This window comes from Xyrauchen texanus, chromosome 22 (assembly GCF_025860055.1).
Source record: "Xyrauchen texanus isolate HMW12.3.18 chromosome 22, RBS_HiC_50CHRs, whole genome shotgun sequence".
Taxonomy (NCBI): domain Eukaryota; kingdom Metazoa; phylum Chordata; class Actinopteri; order Cypriniformes; family Catostomidae; genus Xyrauchen; species Xyrauchen texanus.
This window is the reverse complement of record NC_068297.1, coordinates 20263434-20280641: the sequence shown is the minus strand read 5'-3', so window position 1 is coordinate 20280641 and position 17208 is coordinate 20263434. Positions and strand designations below refer to the sequence as shown.

General features: G+C 35.7%; 1 protein-coding gene across 1 annotated transcript; it reads left to right on the top strand.

Moving 5' to 3' along the window:
* The first annotated feature begins 9026 nt into the window (after nt 1-9026).
* Nucleotides 9027-10465, top strand: LOC127662884 (forkhead box protein G1-like). The gene has a single exon (XM_052154273.1). It carries the CDS (start codon nt 9133-9135, stop codon nt 10366-10368), a length of 1236 nt encoding a protein of 411 aa, XP_052010233.1. The 5' UTR covers nt 9027-9132; the 3' UTR covers nt 10369-10465.
* The last annotated feature ends 6743 nt before the right edge of the window (nt 10466-17208 follow it).

The following is a 17208-nucleotide window of genomic DNA, read 5'->3' as shown; positions in this document are numbered from 1 at the left end:
AGACAGCAGTAGAGACAAGCCTGTTCGTGTGACTTCCCTGAAGAGAAAATCACCTGAGTGTCCTGCTTTGCCTCCACGACCCTTGTTGACCAATCCTATCCAGCAGTGGCAGGAGTGATAATTCATCCACACCCTCCCGAGTGTCCACATCCATCCTGAACAGAAACAGTAGTGGTAAAATGGATTGCTCTGCAATCTTCTGCTTCTTGTGGCTTCAGGCCTCATGAGGTACAGCAGCCGTAGTAGCGAGACCGTAACTTCCCATGACAACCTCCGTTCTGGAGAGCCCCACCCCATTATCTACACATTGCTTCCAAGATTAACCACACCTACACATCCAAAGACGAGGCAGATTCTTTGAGACAGATTGATTCTTCAAGCAAACCCCTCCCTCAGTGCCATTCCTAAACCATGGCATCAGAGACCATTAAGTCCTGATATTGAGAAGTGAGGTTCACCTACATCTATACCCATCTATATATAATTGAATTGCCTAATCTTTAACAAAATAAAATGTACAAATCATACAAAATGCAAGTTTTATTAATTACAGAATTAATAAGACTATTCAATTCAATTAGATGGAAATTTGTTATTCAATTGAAATGGATACATCTTAAAAATAGGCTAAAATATTTTTTGGAGTGCACCTTTTAAAGTCAACACAGAGATGCTCTCCGTCAATAAGCAAAGCTCTGAGGAGAGGAACCTTCCCCCATTTACTCCTCTGGAAGATCTTCACTCATATCCTCCATCTTCCTTTTCAGAGCAAGAAGAACTACCTGAGTCCTCCACTGACACTCCAGTAGAGACAACTGTTGCCACCAAAGTAAACACTGCTCATCTTGTTGTTGCTTTTTTATTAGTTGTTACCTTATTTTGGTTTATAATTTGTGTTCTTCTCTAGATCAGATGAGGTCATGCCAAAATAGAGGGTACTTTGGAGATTAAACAGAAACAAGGTGGAATTCAAGTACGTTTTTCCACCAACACCAAAGGGTGGTATTGATTAAAAAGCTCTCCAAAATGCTTAGCTTCACTTCTTTGTTTATAGTGTGGTTTTGTTTCTGTAAGAGCACTTAATGGTGGAACATTGATCTGTTGGTTTAGAATAGGGCTTGGATCATTGGGAAACGGTCTATGCACTACTGGAAGAAGAGACACTCAATCTGTTTAAAGACAAAGATGCCGCCAGTGAGGTATGACTCTACACTGAAAAACACAGTAGTACTCGCGCACACACACACACACACACACACACACACACTTATATATACACACTATTGGCAGCCAGGGCAGTAAAGACAGTTTATACAAAGAGGGTTTTAATGAAAGTAGTGTTTATTATTAATAAACTATACAGATAGACAGGGCAGTTATTTCTGCAGACAACCATATATCAGTGTCAACCACATGATGACAACAATTAAGTAACATTACACAGAAAAAAAAGATTTTATTTCTGCTGTGTTCATGGACTTCTTGGTTTTAAAAGTATAGTTCACTCATAAAGGAAACTTATCTCATCATGTATTCACCCTCATGTCATTCCAAATGGGTATGACTTTCTTTCTTCTGCAGAACACAAATTATGATTTTTAGAGGAATATTTCAGCTCTGTAGGTCCATACAATGCATGTGAATGGATGCCAATATTTTGACCCTCAAAAAAGCACATAAAGGCAGCATAAAAGTAATCTATATGACTCACATGTTTTAATCCATATTTACAGAAGTGATATGATAGGTGTGGGTGAGAAACAGATCAATATTTAAGTCCTTTTTTGCTAGAAAGTCGTCTTCTTGTGGAGTTAAGAATTTATAGTAAAAATAGACTGACATCTCTCTCTCCTCTCTCTCTCTCTCTCTCTCTCTCTCTCTCTCTCTCTCTCTCTCTCTGTCTATATATATATATATATTGTTTTTTTTCCTTTTTTTTTTCTTTTAAATGTATATTAAAATGCACATATTTTATTTTTTTATCAATGAAAAATGTCCTTGAATTTTCTTGGAGCAATAACATATTGTGATCCATTAAAGTTTAGTATAATTTGATAGAACTGTACACATAGGCCATCTGTCACCTTGGCTGGAGCAGTTTGTAAAGATAATCCTTACTATAGAAGAAAGGGCCACACATTCAAACTAATGTGAGTTGGGATTTTTTTCACCCTCCATAAAGGGTCATCATTGGAACATCTGCTCACACTGCTGATGTCTAAAAAAATTAAATAAAATCTATGATTCCATATTACTCTCTGGTTTAGACTCAGCAACGGCAGTCACTATCTGATGCCGGCTCCTCTCAAGGGGAACAGCAAAAGTGGCTGAAGGAGCTTAAAATTTGCACAAATCAAACTGTGTCTTAGGTAAAACCAAACAAACAACAGTAATGATAGTACTATGTCAGAGCATTGTCAAATAATAGAGGGGTATATCAGTAAATAGAAGAATTGTTATTTCTCATATGTTCTAATAGGCTTGTCATGATTTGTCCTCCACATAGAATTAACACGGAAGCAAGTAAAGAGAGCACAGAGCAGTGTGATTCTGTGTCAGTCGACACATCTGACACACAAGTCTCTTCAACAAAGTCAAACCAGGAAAAGGGTGAGAGAACAAACTCCGAGTGCTTCTGTTTGTTTATGTGTGCCAATGTGAGTGTGTGTGTGTGCTTCTGTTTAACACTTACCATGGATTTGTATTAACAGAAGACGCCACAGAGAGCTGTGAGACAGCTCCCCACACACACACTTATTACAACAAACATCGATACCCTGATGGAGGAGAGAGCCAAGACTCGGGTGAGATGTGATACCTGTTACGACTCACGTATTTGAAAAGTGTTGCTGTAAAACCAAATATCTTAATGTAAGGAGTCAGCAGAGGAACCAGCCTCCCCTTCCCCCCCACCACCGCCATCACAATACAGAGAATGGACCCAAAAATACAAGGCCAAAAACATGTCTTTAAGAAATTTATCAAAAATACGTTTTATATAATGGTAGATTTGCCCTCTACTGTAGGTTGCTGTTGCAGTAGTTGGCAGTTGACCATTTTTAAAGGATATTTATATTTGTAATCTAACAGTATGTGTTATTATTGTTATTATTTTATTATTATACACTGTAATTCTAGAAACTGTATTTTCTCTAAATAATAAACTACCGGACAAACGTTTTGAAACACACTCATTCTGTATTATATTTTGTTCTTTTTCACATTTTAGAACAATAGTAAAGTCATCAAAACTATCGAATAACAAAAATGGAACTATGGGAATTATGTTGTGACTAAACTAAATCCAAAATAAATAAAGACTGTGTTATATTTTAGCATCTTCAGAGTAGTCACCCTTTGCTAGAATTTACAGACATGTGCTCTTAACAATTTCTCTACTTCTTGAGGTTTCACCTGGGGATGCTTTTTAAACAGTATTGAAGGAGTTCCCATCTATGTTGGGCACTTATTGGCTTCTTTTCTTTATTAGTTGGTCTAAGTTATTAATTTTAAAAACTTTTTTTTTATTACATTTTAGTTTTTAATTAAATAAATTAATATGGTGGCACAATTATATTTTTGTATACAAAACTAATATCAAACATTTAAGCTTATGCCTTCAGATCAAAAGATTTTTAAGCTCATGAGAAACATTTCAGTCAAGTGTTTCAAAACTTTTGCCCAGTACTGTACTTCAAATCCAAAGTCTGCTTTTGTAATTCCAGGCATTAAATCAACCGTTCAATCATTTAATGTGTTTACAGGATTCAAAGAAATAAATAAGTAGATTTCACAACTATGTTAAATGTTAAAATGCTAAAGGTAAAAACTGAAATGTATCCAATCTAATTCTTCCAGTATCTTTATTAAATTCATGTTCTTACCTCTGAATTTATTATGTACAAAGATGTTTTGAATGCTAATGATGGTGTGTGTAATTTGAGATAATAATGATAAAATGTTAATAAAAAAAGATAATATGTAAATGTCAAGTTATTTGGTAGTGTTAAGTCTTGTTCTACTCAATGAGAATCAAGCAATTCCACGATTTAAATTGACCCACCACATGGTGGCGCTACAGACTTTGAAAAACTGGTTTGTTACTCGGTCTTAAAGAAAATACTCCATAATAAAATGTTTGTTTAAAAAAATATATCTATATTATTATTATTATTCGATACTTATTTTAAATTTAGAAGCAAGTGAACACTCATTTTGTGGATTTTAAATACTGAACAAGACAACAACAACAACAACAAATGATAATAAAATAAAAAGGCTGTTGAAACTATATTTTCAAATTATTTTTACAAATTAAGATTCCCATGGTCATTCGCGCATATTTACCATTTTAAACTATTACAGAAAAACGTGCTTTTGTTTATGTGTTATTGTATTTGTATTAATATTATTATTATAAATATTAATATTATTATTAGAGTCAACAAATGACGATTAGTTATGGTGCCTGTACTGATTCACCCCAAAATAAATGAAAAAATGAAAAAATAAATTACAGGCCCAATTATCCACTGTTTTTATTTCATTGCGAATGAGATCTAGATGTGAACTTAGTTTTGTTGTCACCATTTGTGGCAACAACTGTAACTATAAGCATAACATTATTTTGGTTTCTTTTTATTAGGCAAATGATAGGTCTAAATCATAGCTTTTAAATTATAGGTACAAATTCTTATTAGGCAAAATCTTAAGTTTACGCTACGGACAATGCAAACATAATTATTGATTTTCGAGAAGCCACAATTTCATTCTTCAACTTCAGATTTTAGCTAGAGGTATGTGATCAAATAATCATATGATCTTAATTGTGCATGCCACGTCTCGTTGTGTGTAGGCTACCAATCGATCAGAATCTTCTTCAGTAGTATGTATTCAAGTTATTGTTAAGAAATCAAAAAATGACTAGAATGGAACAGGTAAGTATGAAAAGAGTATAAAACAGACTGTGTTTAAAGGTGGTTTGAATGTATGCGTGTTTATAAAAAAAAAATACTCAAAATTACTCTAAAAAAATCGGATTTCGGGATGCTTTCCCCATCATCTCTGTTGAATAAAGTCTAAGCGCTGAAGATGAGAAATGCTTCAATCTTTCTCGTCGCTAGAGGTCGCGCTAATAAAGACAACAGAGACTCACAGGACTGACTTTGCCCAAGATTACCTACTCTCTATTTATCGGTTTTCATCTCAACTCAAGCGTTTGTTTGTTGAGGTTAGTGACAACATGCTTATTTAAGCGACCTGTTCATGAACATTTCAGGCTTTTCAGGGAGCTCTCTCGCGCAAGAATGCCGTCATTAATCTACTGGTGTCTTGTCAACACAAATGCTCTGCTGCTGGTACAAAGGACAGGTGAAGTTATAAATGAATATGGTCGTGGAATATTATTTGGACGATGTTTAATAGCGATGTGGGGATTGTGGGGATTTCACATAATATATTTATATAAAACATTCAATTTGTTGGTGGCTGTGACCTGGACCTCAGTATGCACACAGGTCGCTTAATACAGATAAATGAAAACAAAATTAAATAGATAGATACACTTTATTTTATAATCCGTTTGCCCAGGGCAGGGCCGGAGTTTTGATAGCCTATAGATTATAATCCATAATTAATGAGTGCCTAATACCTATTTATTTCTAGTAATGATTTGTCAAATGCAGCATTACAAATATAAAAATTGCCCATTGTTTGGGAACTCATCGGATGATAACAAGACATGTAGCCTATACTAATATTGGCAACCCAATTTCATGAAAAGTCGTACATAATTTACGAATTGGCTGTTTGGTATGCTCTTGCAAGATGTTGCTTGCATAAAAGTCATAGGACTTCATCACATGCAAATTCCCAGATGTCTAATGCAGAAGTTAGCGCTGTTCCTGGCTTGAGGAGTTAAGGACATGCTTATTCATATTATGCCCTTACCCAAACCCCTTATCTAAACCTAACCAATCAGTGGAGTGTGTAAACATGAAAGGAAGCTGTTGTGTGTGACAGAAGGAAGTAACTGTCTGTATTAGCTGGAAATCTTGTCCAGCGACGTCATTGGTAGTGAAAGTCGTAGAAATTCAATGGCGTGCAGTTGCACAATATCATACGAATTAGCCGAATTTAGAAAAGTCATACGAATCATGACGATTTCGCCATGAGAGTGTCTTTTCTCCATTTAACAACACCTTATGGAGTTTTGTGTTCCTTGCCACAGTCGACTTCAGCTTGCTCACTGGAGTTCTAAATACAATTATAATTTAATTATTTAATTTCTACACACATTTTACAGTCATATTTAATCAAACTAAACAATGATCACTGTAAGACATTATATATATGTCAGTTTAATTAATACGTTTATTTATTTGAATGCATGATTTCCTGTAAAGCTGCTTTAAAAGGATGTGTGTTGTGAAAAGCACTACACAAATAAAAACGACTTGACTATACATTTCATAATGGCTCGTCGCAAACCAACGTGAACTTTGCAGTAACCACTGGATGTAATGTCTGATATAGGCGAAGAGAACATCTCCAGAGGAATGTTTTTGTGCAGTGACTCATGGGCTAAATGCACTCATTTAAATAGAAAATACAAGTGTGAATAATTGTAATTGTGACGGAGGACTAATAAATTCAGCTCTATCCGCCTATGGCAAGTTTGACCTGCGAAAAGATCAGAATTTTCAGCGACAGGATTTTTATTGTATTTATTCATCTACAGAACAGCAATGACGAACAGTTATACATTAATAACACACACATGAAAAACGTATTTACTGACGGTGGGCTATAAACACGTGCCATTTCTAAAAACAACCTAAAGTAATAGAGTCAAACTCTTAGCTGGTCAAAGGGTCAAGAAATGTATATATACATATAGCTCTTAAAAGCAACACGTGGGCTGTCGTTGCGCGTTTATATAATTTTCCATAAAATATGCTATCATTGATTTATTTTTTATTTTTTTCAAAAAAATAATAATTACAAATAAATAAATCCAACTGTGCAGCTGGTGCGAGATTTGCATGTTTGTATAGATATAATAATCAATGACATTGTGTGTAAAGCAACAATGAGTTTATATCTCCTAGGCTAACAAATGCAGAAGAAGGCATACAGTAGCACAATCATCTTCAATCATGTTCTCTATTCCAAATTTTTTTTTTTTCATTTAATCTCCCATTTGACGGGAAATAATGTCGCATATTCATATGATTATAACGCACAGAAAGTGTGAGGTCGTTCATGAATGTAGTCTAAGTTTAGAAAACCAATTAAACCGTCGTTTAAACCGTTAGACAATTTAATACGGTAAAAACAAACATAACTACATAAGCAATAATAAATAAAAGGCAGCAAACCAAAATAGGAATCTCCATTATTACGACTGAGATAATCGACAAAAATATGCCTATATCTTATAACTTTGTAATTCTTTCATTTAACTTAGGCTATGCTTATAGCCTATAAAGGCCTGTGTGTATTACTAAAATTACACCTTGTGGGAATCAAGTAGGTTTGTTTGTTTGTTTGTTTGCGTGTTTGCTTGTGCGTGTGTCTTTGTGTACGATTTGTTTGCACATGTGAATCAGTGTGTGCCGTGCGTGTGTCTGTTGTTCAGTCAACCTCGCAACAACGTCCTCAGCACAAATACACACCTATCACCCCTTCCATTAGAGAAACTTCAACCGTAAATATAAAGCAGCTGACTGATGCCAGCACAAGTTAAGTTATTCTTGTGCCCGCAAAAGGACATTTATTTAGCATATACAGAATTGAACAACAAGAGATGTAGTGCAAGTCTATTCTGCATTTCTTGAACATTACCATGGGCCTCAACCAGTACCCTACTACACGGTCTATATGGTCCTTATTTTGTGTTTTATTTCGTAATCTCGAGAGAAGATGCTCCCCACCCCATAGAAATACTATAAGTTCTGTCATTTGTTTTCTCTATGCCTTTTGAATAGCAAAGGGAAAACTGCATGCATCTTGGGTTATGTTGTTAGTTATAATTAATGAATAACCCCATCTCTATATACACGCCCAGACATAGCATGTTATTAACTCGCTTTATTAGTGACATTGTTATTTATTATTATTATTATTATTAATATTCAGTTGTAGTAGTAGTAGTAGCAGTGATTAGCCTAGTAATGTGCTTGATCTTGTAATGTGCTTGATCTTATCAACTGCAGTCATGATGTTGTTCACGGTTGTAGTAACATCCTTATTACCATAGTACGCCAATAATAAATATGCTAATAGCAACTTAGTACACCATGCATTAACGTCAGAATGTCGTAGGCTACATGTTCAAAATCATTTACATAAACTTGCAACTAAGTATGTTTCTACATATAAGTACATGACGTTTCAGAAAAACATTTAAATTGTGATAGGTGTGAACGAATGAATAAGTAGGCTGTATGTTTTACGAGACGCATATATACATTCTACATTCAATGCAAATGCAACACTTACTCTCAGTGCAATTTAGCTATAGATTAATGGTATATTAGCTCTATAGCTGTATGTTTTAAAGGGTATTTTGTTTTTCCCGATACAGGAAGTAGTACCTGATTTTGTGGCTACCATTTGAATCCCTTTCCCCTGCGGTATGAAAACAAACGGAGGACGCATGGCTTTGGAATATATATATATATATATATATATATATATATATATATATATATATATATATATATATATATATATAAGATTGATTGAGGTTATGTGGTCTGTTTTTCTTGGTAGGAGTTTGCAGGGGGAATTGAAAGCCATTGTTGACTGGGCATGAGCATTGGTGGATCTTGTGTATCCTTACGCACTTGAACAGGCTCTAAGAAGTGCTCAGTGATTGGCTGCACGGTTAATACTTATGCTGCTGTGGTTGGTTGCAGTCTCTAAAAAGGTTCAACCAATTTTTTTACAGCTTAGTGTCTGTGGATCCGTAATTAATTGTAGCTAGCTGTCTCATATCGACGTGTTTTTCAGGAACATGAAATAGTTGTGCGTATTTTTTTAATTAGAGGAGTTGCCAGAGCAAGAGATTTGAAGTCCAACTGTGCTGCTGCCGCCGCTGCTGGTTGTTGCTACTCTATCTTACTTGTGATGTTGGACATGGGAGAAAGGAAAGAAATCAAAATGATTCCTAAATCATCGTTCAGTATAAACAGTCTGATTCCCGAAGCCGTCCAAAGTGACAACCACCATCATCACCGAACGGTGCACGAGGAAGAGGAAAAGACTCCTTTACCTGCCCCAATCCAGGAACAAAAGTCAGAGAACACTTGCGCGAAAAGTGAGAATTCGTCCAACGACTCTTCGTGCACGGACGAGAAGGAGAAACAGGAAGACAAAAGGGACTCCAAAGAAGGCGAAGGAGGCAAAGAAGGCGAAAAGAAAAACGGCAAGTACGAGAAACCGCCTTTTAGCTATAATGCTTTGATTATGATGGCGATCCGGCAGAGTCCGGAGAAACGATTAACTCTTAACGGCATTTACGAGTTCATTATGAAAAATTTCCCGTATTACCGGGAGAACAAACAGGGATGGCAGAATTCCATCAGACACAACTTGAGTCTGAACAAATGTTTTGTTAAAGTGCCCCGGCATTACGATGACCCCGGGAAGGGGAACTACTGGATGCTTGACCCCTCTAGTGATGATGTGTTTATTGGCGGTACAACGGGCAAACTTCGGCGGAGATCGACCACATCGAGGGCAAAACTGGCTTTTAAAAGGGGTGCACGGCTTACTTCCACTGGACTGACATTTATGGATAGAGCTGGCTCTTTATATTGGCCCATGTCACCGTTCCTCTCGCTGCACCATCCAAGGGCGAGCAGCGCGTTGAGTTATAACGGCACGTCGTCGGTATACCCTAGTCACCCGATGTCCTATAGCACAATGTTGACTCAAAACAGTTTGGGGAACAATCACTCCTTTCCATCCTCCAATGGCTTGAGTGTTGACAGACTTGTGAATGGAGACATTCCTTACGCTACACACCACCTCACAGCGGCCGCTTTGGCCGCTTCAGTGCCATGTGGGCTCTCCGTACCCTGCTCCGGGACTTACTCGTTGAATCCGTGTTCAGTGAACCTGCTCGCGGGCCAGTCCAGTTATTTCTTCCCCCACGTCCCTCACCCATCCATGACCTCCCAGAGCACCACGTCCATGAGCTCCAGGGCTGCTTCTTCCTCCTCCCCGCAAACGGCCTCCTCTCTCTCTTGTGACTCGTTAAGGCCTTCCCTGCCCAGTTTCTCAGCCGGACTTTCCAACGGACTTTCTGACTACTTTACACATCAGAATCAAGGGTCAACATCAAATCCACTTATACACTAACTAACATCCACAGGATCAGACTGTAAGTGAACGTTTTACACCAATTTACACTGTAATATATATAAATGAAAAAAAAAAAATGAGAAAGAAAGGACAATGCAAGCCGAATTCCAGGTATTTTGTATTATTATTATTATTATAATTATTATCCTGCATTTATTTCTGTATACAAACGTCAAGTGTCGCGGAACTGTTTATTATTCCACTGTCAATAACGTGCAATGTGACCAGAGTAAAAACAAGGATGAAGCATAGTTTTTTTTGAAAAGGCAGTATGATTACTTTAGAATGTTTATTTAAATGGTGGTTGCAGTTTTGTCTAATTTTAAATGTTAAAATATCTAATATCTTTACAAAACAACCACCAGGCATCATGTTTGCAGTATTATCACGTATCATGAGCGCACTAATGGGGTAAGATTATTCAAAAATGTATTTTCATTTTTAAATAAATATGTTCTATAAGTGCACAATACCCGTTCAAATCCGTGACTCCTTGTTTTGTTATTTTAATAATAAAGAATGTATAAATGCATCTATAATGCATTTGTATACATATATTAACAAAACAGTTTCTTTGCAGACCAAAGAATGGGTATCAAAAAGCAAAACATATATTTTTTGGTTTTGTTTTTGTTTTGTTTTGGGCTATATATATTTTAATATTAACTTTACAGACAGTTCTGAAGGGGACAGACGTTATGAATGCTTTTAGTTTGTGTCACCACCATGCAGGTCACATTCTTTTTGTAATTAGTGAAATGTCAATACCTGTTGTATAGGTTAACTTTGCGAACGTGTAACCCGTGTTGAGTAAATGCCTCATAAAATATTGAGTGATTGTTTATGTCGTCTTTAAATTCCATGGTTGTGATTTTGTGGTCCTATGCCCGTGTTTGTCGCTTAAACTGTTAACCGAACAAAATAAAAAAGTAGGTTAAGTACATTTATTAAGAACACTGTCTTTTTTGAAGAGCTATCATTTAGCAGTCTGAAGTTATATTGATTAGAAATGTATGTTTAATAAAACATTTAAGCGACAGTTTGCGGGCATCTGAAGGCCGCGGCCTTCCTGTTTGCAAACCGAAACTTACAAATTGATATTTGAGGGGTCAATTGACAGACAAAACCAGACACACAATTTTTACTACTTAAGTACTAAGCAAAAAAATAAATAAATAACAATAACAATTAAACAATAATAATAATAATAATAATAATAATAATAATAATAATGTTCCTATCGTAGGCTTTACTAACCAATATATGGCTAAATATTTAATTATCCCTTGTATTGTGATCGTTTCGTTTGGGTTACTTGAAACGACTAGAAATAACGTCTTTATTATGTGTTAAATATTTTTTTCTGAAATATTTTGCTGTAGCTTAGCTATTACACATTTATTATAAACGTCTCCTTGTTGTAGAGGTCATACACACTATTGCATAAGCCTGATAGTCACTTTCAGCTTTCGGCCAACGACACACATTATTTGCAGTAGGCTACATAGCAACAACTTAGTTTTCAACACTTTACGTCCAGTAATTTGTTCATTTTCTTTAAAGGAGACTTTGTGGTAATTGTGCCCAACCGTGGTGCAATAACCTCTGTACTTTCTACAATAGACCGGTGGAACCCAATATCTCCTCGCAAGATGTTATCGTTCAAATGTTAAACGGGGTGACCCATAAAAAACAACAGCAAAAAAAAAAAAAAAAAAAGAAAAAAAAAAAGAAAAAAAAAAGAAAAGAAAAAAAAAACATTTAGAATTTAGAAGCAGAATATTATATAAATTAAAGTATAAATAAATAAATATACTAATGCAAATCTTGGTGTAGCCGATGAAGATGTCTTTCTCTTTAATGGAGCTATACTGTACATTCCACCCTTTTACACATTATTATAGGAATATATATTTCGCCTATAGGCTATGCATATGTATGGATGCAAAACAATTAGCCTTTTTGAGAATGTATATACAATATAATTACAACAGAGACGTATTATATAGGCTACGCAGAAATGTTTCAATTGGAATTTGGACTTTGAATTTTATTTTTTATTTTTCATGTGCAAATTTATACTTCAAATTTATACTCTTCTACTTTATTCAGCTGTTTGACTGAAGACGCACACAATTAAATAATTAATACTTTCATGTGGTGGATGTTAAAATTGAGTAGCTTCATGAACAAAGCATTTATTTTTCTTTATGATTCTGAGCAAGCAAAATTATGATCTTTGGGCTGATTGTTTGCTCTGTGCTTGTTAATTGGCTTGCATCTGCTTCCGGTCTACAGCTTTCCACAAGGATTAACAAACAATCTACCTGAATCAAAAAATGAGGCCTTGAATCACTCATAATTTAAATTTGCGTGGAAATCCTTATCGATTCGACGACGTGGTCCCATAGTTGACACGAAACGCGTGCATTTCAAAGAAATGTAAGCAGGGTTAATGAAGCAATGCACTTGAAATTATAATAATTATAAAATGTTTTTGCCTATTCACAAGATCTTGCAAGCAGGCTGTAGTCATATGCTACAAAAGGTGTGGTTTCTGCGTATCACCCCAAGGCACAGGGAGTGTGTCGGGGGAACTGGGGACAACCGTACAGCCACAAAGTTACCAAAAAACATGAATTGATTGAGTTTATGCAAATAAATAGATCTATGTTTTCAGGATAGTTATACAAGCATATCATAGTAATAAAATTACAGTAAATAGAATAAATTAGTGTATTTCTCCAATTAAGTTAAATAACAACACGAACAAATGTAGGCTACATATAAAGCATAAAGCTGTACATTAAAGTTGTAGCCTACAACCTATACTATCATCTATTAACAAATTGCCACATTGTTATGCATGTCTGTAGCGTGCGACATTTGTGCTTATTTCTTGTTTTTTATGTATTTATTTTTTGCTATTTGCAAAACTGTCCTGCCATGATATCTACACAATATTTCGTATGTAATCTTGCTGCTTGTGATCATTTGTCTTCAAATATTTGTGACTAAAGAGGTCAATTCAGAATATGTGATATAAATCAGTGTTATAATGCCCAATCTCTCTCGCCAAATGACGTATAAATAACCTGTTTGGCATGATTTTATGCCTAAGGTCATTATTAACTATAACTGTTGCCATGATATGTTAAAACGAAGCATTAACAAAGCTGTTTGAACCATTAAATGCTAAGGACGTTAGCTCTCAGAAAGTAATATGAGCAGGCAGAGTGAGGGCGCTAGAATGACACAGAACTGTAGTGACATTAACTTCATATCTTTGTAAAATACATGTCCTCTCGGATACCAGGTTTTGCCCGTGGCAAGAAGAGCTATAATATCCTTTACAAGCTGTGAAAAAAAAAAAAAAAAAAAAAAGAAAAACTCTAGCGATAATACAGAAAGTTGCTCCCATAAACCACAATACTCCCTAAATAAATAAATGAATAACTCCACGAAGCAATTTGGAATAAATGAATATTCATTATTATTATTTTTTTTCCCACTGATGCTAATTTATCGCCATAATTTTACAGTAACCATAAACCACTTATCACCAGTGACACAGTAGCTTTTAACATGAAATTAGACATAGTTCAAGGATAATGAACATAATAATCACACTCTTGTAAGAACAAATGATTACAATATCATATCCTGCTTTTTGAAAAGTTTTGAAACCGAAAACGACTTCTTCAAAACACCTAATAAGCATAACAATTGCAATAGGTTTAGGTCGAGAATGATATCTTTGTTTTTGAGTCAACAGGATATTTTTCAGTGGTAAACGCCAGCCTATATTGGAGTGAAATATTTGCGAATGAAAGAAAACTTTCGACAGATCGTGAATAATTGTTTTAATGAGTGTGTGTAACGCTACCGATTTAGTGAAAGGAGCAGTCGGGTTAAAAAAAACTTGTATTGTAAAATTTTTTATAAATCCATTGTCTTTCTGAAAGTCTATATTTCATAAATGGAATTCCAAATATTCCAGTTACTTAAAAGTAGGCATAGCCATATTGTTAAAAGGTGTTTGCAGATTTGTATTTACTTGTGTACGCCACCACAATAGCGCAAATTAAAAATAGAAAATATTTAGGTCTCCTTTGACTAAAGACTAATGAATTGTTGCTGGATAAAAATAACATTATTGGATCAATGACACTATTATTAATTAAAATTGTATCAGACTGGTGCTTAGCCTATATAGTGTCTTGAGGAGAAAATGTTTTAACAGTCTCGCTTGAATACTCAGTAAGGATGTGACTGGTGAGGCTAAGAGTCACGGCAGGCTGTCCATCCTGAGCAATATCATTGTTTCTGATTATCTGGTCTAATATGTCGTCCTGTTTTACTATATTTTGAACCACAGTGAAGTGATAAAATAAGGTGACAAAAGCAAAATTATAAAAACTCTTAATTTTAAATAGTAGAGATTTTATGGAAATGTTTTGAGGGAATTTTATTTCTATAGCCTATAGTAGCGCTCTTGTGAGTAAGCGCTTGTCCCTTGACCTGTGCACCCCGCTCCCTCTCTGCGTAATAGTGACCATAAACAAATTTGCTAATTTCGATTAGTTGATTACTGTCTCATCTTATACAGAATCATAATATTATACAAAAAATTATAAAAAAACCCGTCACCCGTACACAGAGCAACGTAAAATATTTAATTCGTGTGTGTAACTGCATGTTCTTTAGACACCGGTGTAGGCAGCTTTTGTAGGGTGAAGTCCATATCTGATCAGCTGCATAATATTTCTTTCTTTCTTTCTTTCTTTGCCAGATTTCCTACACAAGTGTTAAACATGCCCCAGGGCATTTAGCTACATCATGCACATCACGCTTAACGTCTTCTTCCCTCGGGGAAAAAATATTTGTTTATTTATCTGTCTGTTTTTATGTTTGTACGTCTATCTATTTATCTCTCTATTAACTTTAACTGACTCAAATTGTTGTTATAAATTAGGATAGACTGATCGCACTTTGAGAGTGTTCCACCTTTAAGCAGACCCAAATGCCATTTTTGGAGCGTTGTGTGACACATAAAAGACATAAGCTCATCCAATATGTTTGGTCTGGTGTATTTAGTCACAAAAAGGAAACACCACCTGGGATGCATGATAAATTTCATTCAGGCTAATGAACAACAACTAAAATAATAATAATAATTATTAGTATTGTATATGGAAATACTAGCCTTTGTTTATTATTTACTTATTTAGTTTAGTTTAGTTTAGTTTAATAAACAGCGGTTTTCTTCAGGCATAAACGTAGCCAACAGGTGCCCAAATTATTCTTGTTGCCTGACATCACTCCTTCAGTTGTGATGCACGATCTATCAGAAGCAGCCTCGAGACAATGCGTGGAATCACAGCCGTCGTGCTATCAGATTGCAAACTCCCAGTGCGGGTTGGGTGTCCGAAACAGAACCAAACGGATCTCACTTGCGCATACACTATGTGTGCAATAACGTTACTATAAACGTGTAAATGTGCTTCATATTATAATGCCACAATAACTCATGTCATCGTATTGAATTAGATCTAGTTTGAAATGTTCTGCCGCAAACAACCGCAGAATTTCGTTACGCTGATTTAGAGATTTCACGAGCAATCCCGATGGTCCAAGTAAACACTTACACCCTTGTGGTTTATGAGGCCACTGTAGCACATTTAAGGCAAATTGAATCATAGTGCCAATTCGGTTTTTATTATTTAAAAACTCAATGGAATTGTTAATGTGCATATTAATAATATGAATAGCAAGTATTAGCTATTATTAGCCTACATGATTATTATAAAGAATGAAAACATATTTTGCGGTCAGTTTGGCCTATTGAGTACAAATGCATTTATCTATTCCTTAGACTTTCTCCTAGTCAAGTGTAGCTATACCATTACACGCCACGGTGTCTTGAAAATCGAAATGAAATGGAATTTTCAGAATGAAAATGTATATCAATACGTTTCACACAAATGTGCATTATTTTAAAACCAACATTTAGGTCGTTTAAGCAAATATTTAAGATGTTACGTGGGAGGGGAAGGATGGACCTTGTCATTCAGATGGCCCGTCAAAACACGCGTGGGTTGGTGCAGGCCACGTCGAGCCTGAGTGTTTCCAGGTTATGCTTTTTCGATGATTTCTCTCTCGATATACTCTTATACATTTCTTAATTATTTTGCAATGACGAGCTAATTCCACCAGCGCTTTCAGAAAAGAATGAAGATATTTCCCCTATTCCGTCTTTTGGGGAGAGGCAGGTTGTCTGTCAGTGAGGTGTAGGCGACAGTCTGTCTACAAGCCGTAAGCTGATCTGCAGAGTGCTAGAGGAAAACGGGCAAGATTCCTGGCCTGCAAGCCGAGATATTGATCTACCTCAGCCACCTAAACAAAGCCTCACCTGTTTCCCTTGTCCATACTTTATTTTATGCAGTCTAATGCTTGTTTTGTTTGACATTTCTTTTATTTCCATGGATCCGAACTTTGATACACTTTTGGGAGTACTACATAAACACTGTGTTGTACCTGAACATCCAGATCTCACCAGAAGCAGAAGAGACCACCCCTCTCTCCCGGTGCGGAAAATTACTCCCCGTTGTCTTTACAGTTAGGCCAGAAAATAAAGTTTTCTTTCAGCGCGGCAGTGTCCAATAACAGCCGACGTGAGATAAAACGAATTACTCCATTATGCCCCTCCAGTTAATGGTTCATAAACTGGATCCACTAAAAGCTCCTTTATTATTTATCAGGCTTTGCTTTGGGCTGCTTGTTAAACATATCAAGATTACTTTCTGATCTTGTACAACTATTCGTCTGCAATGGTGT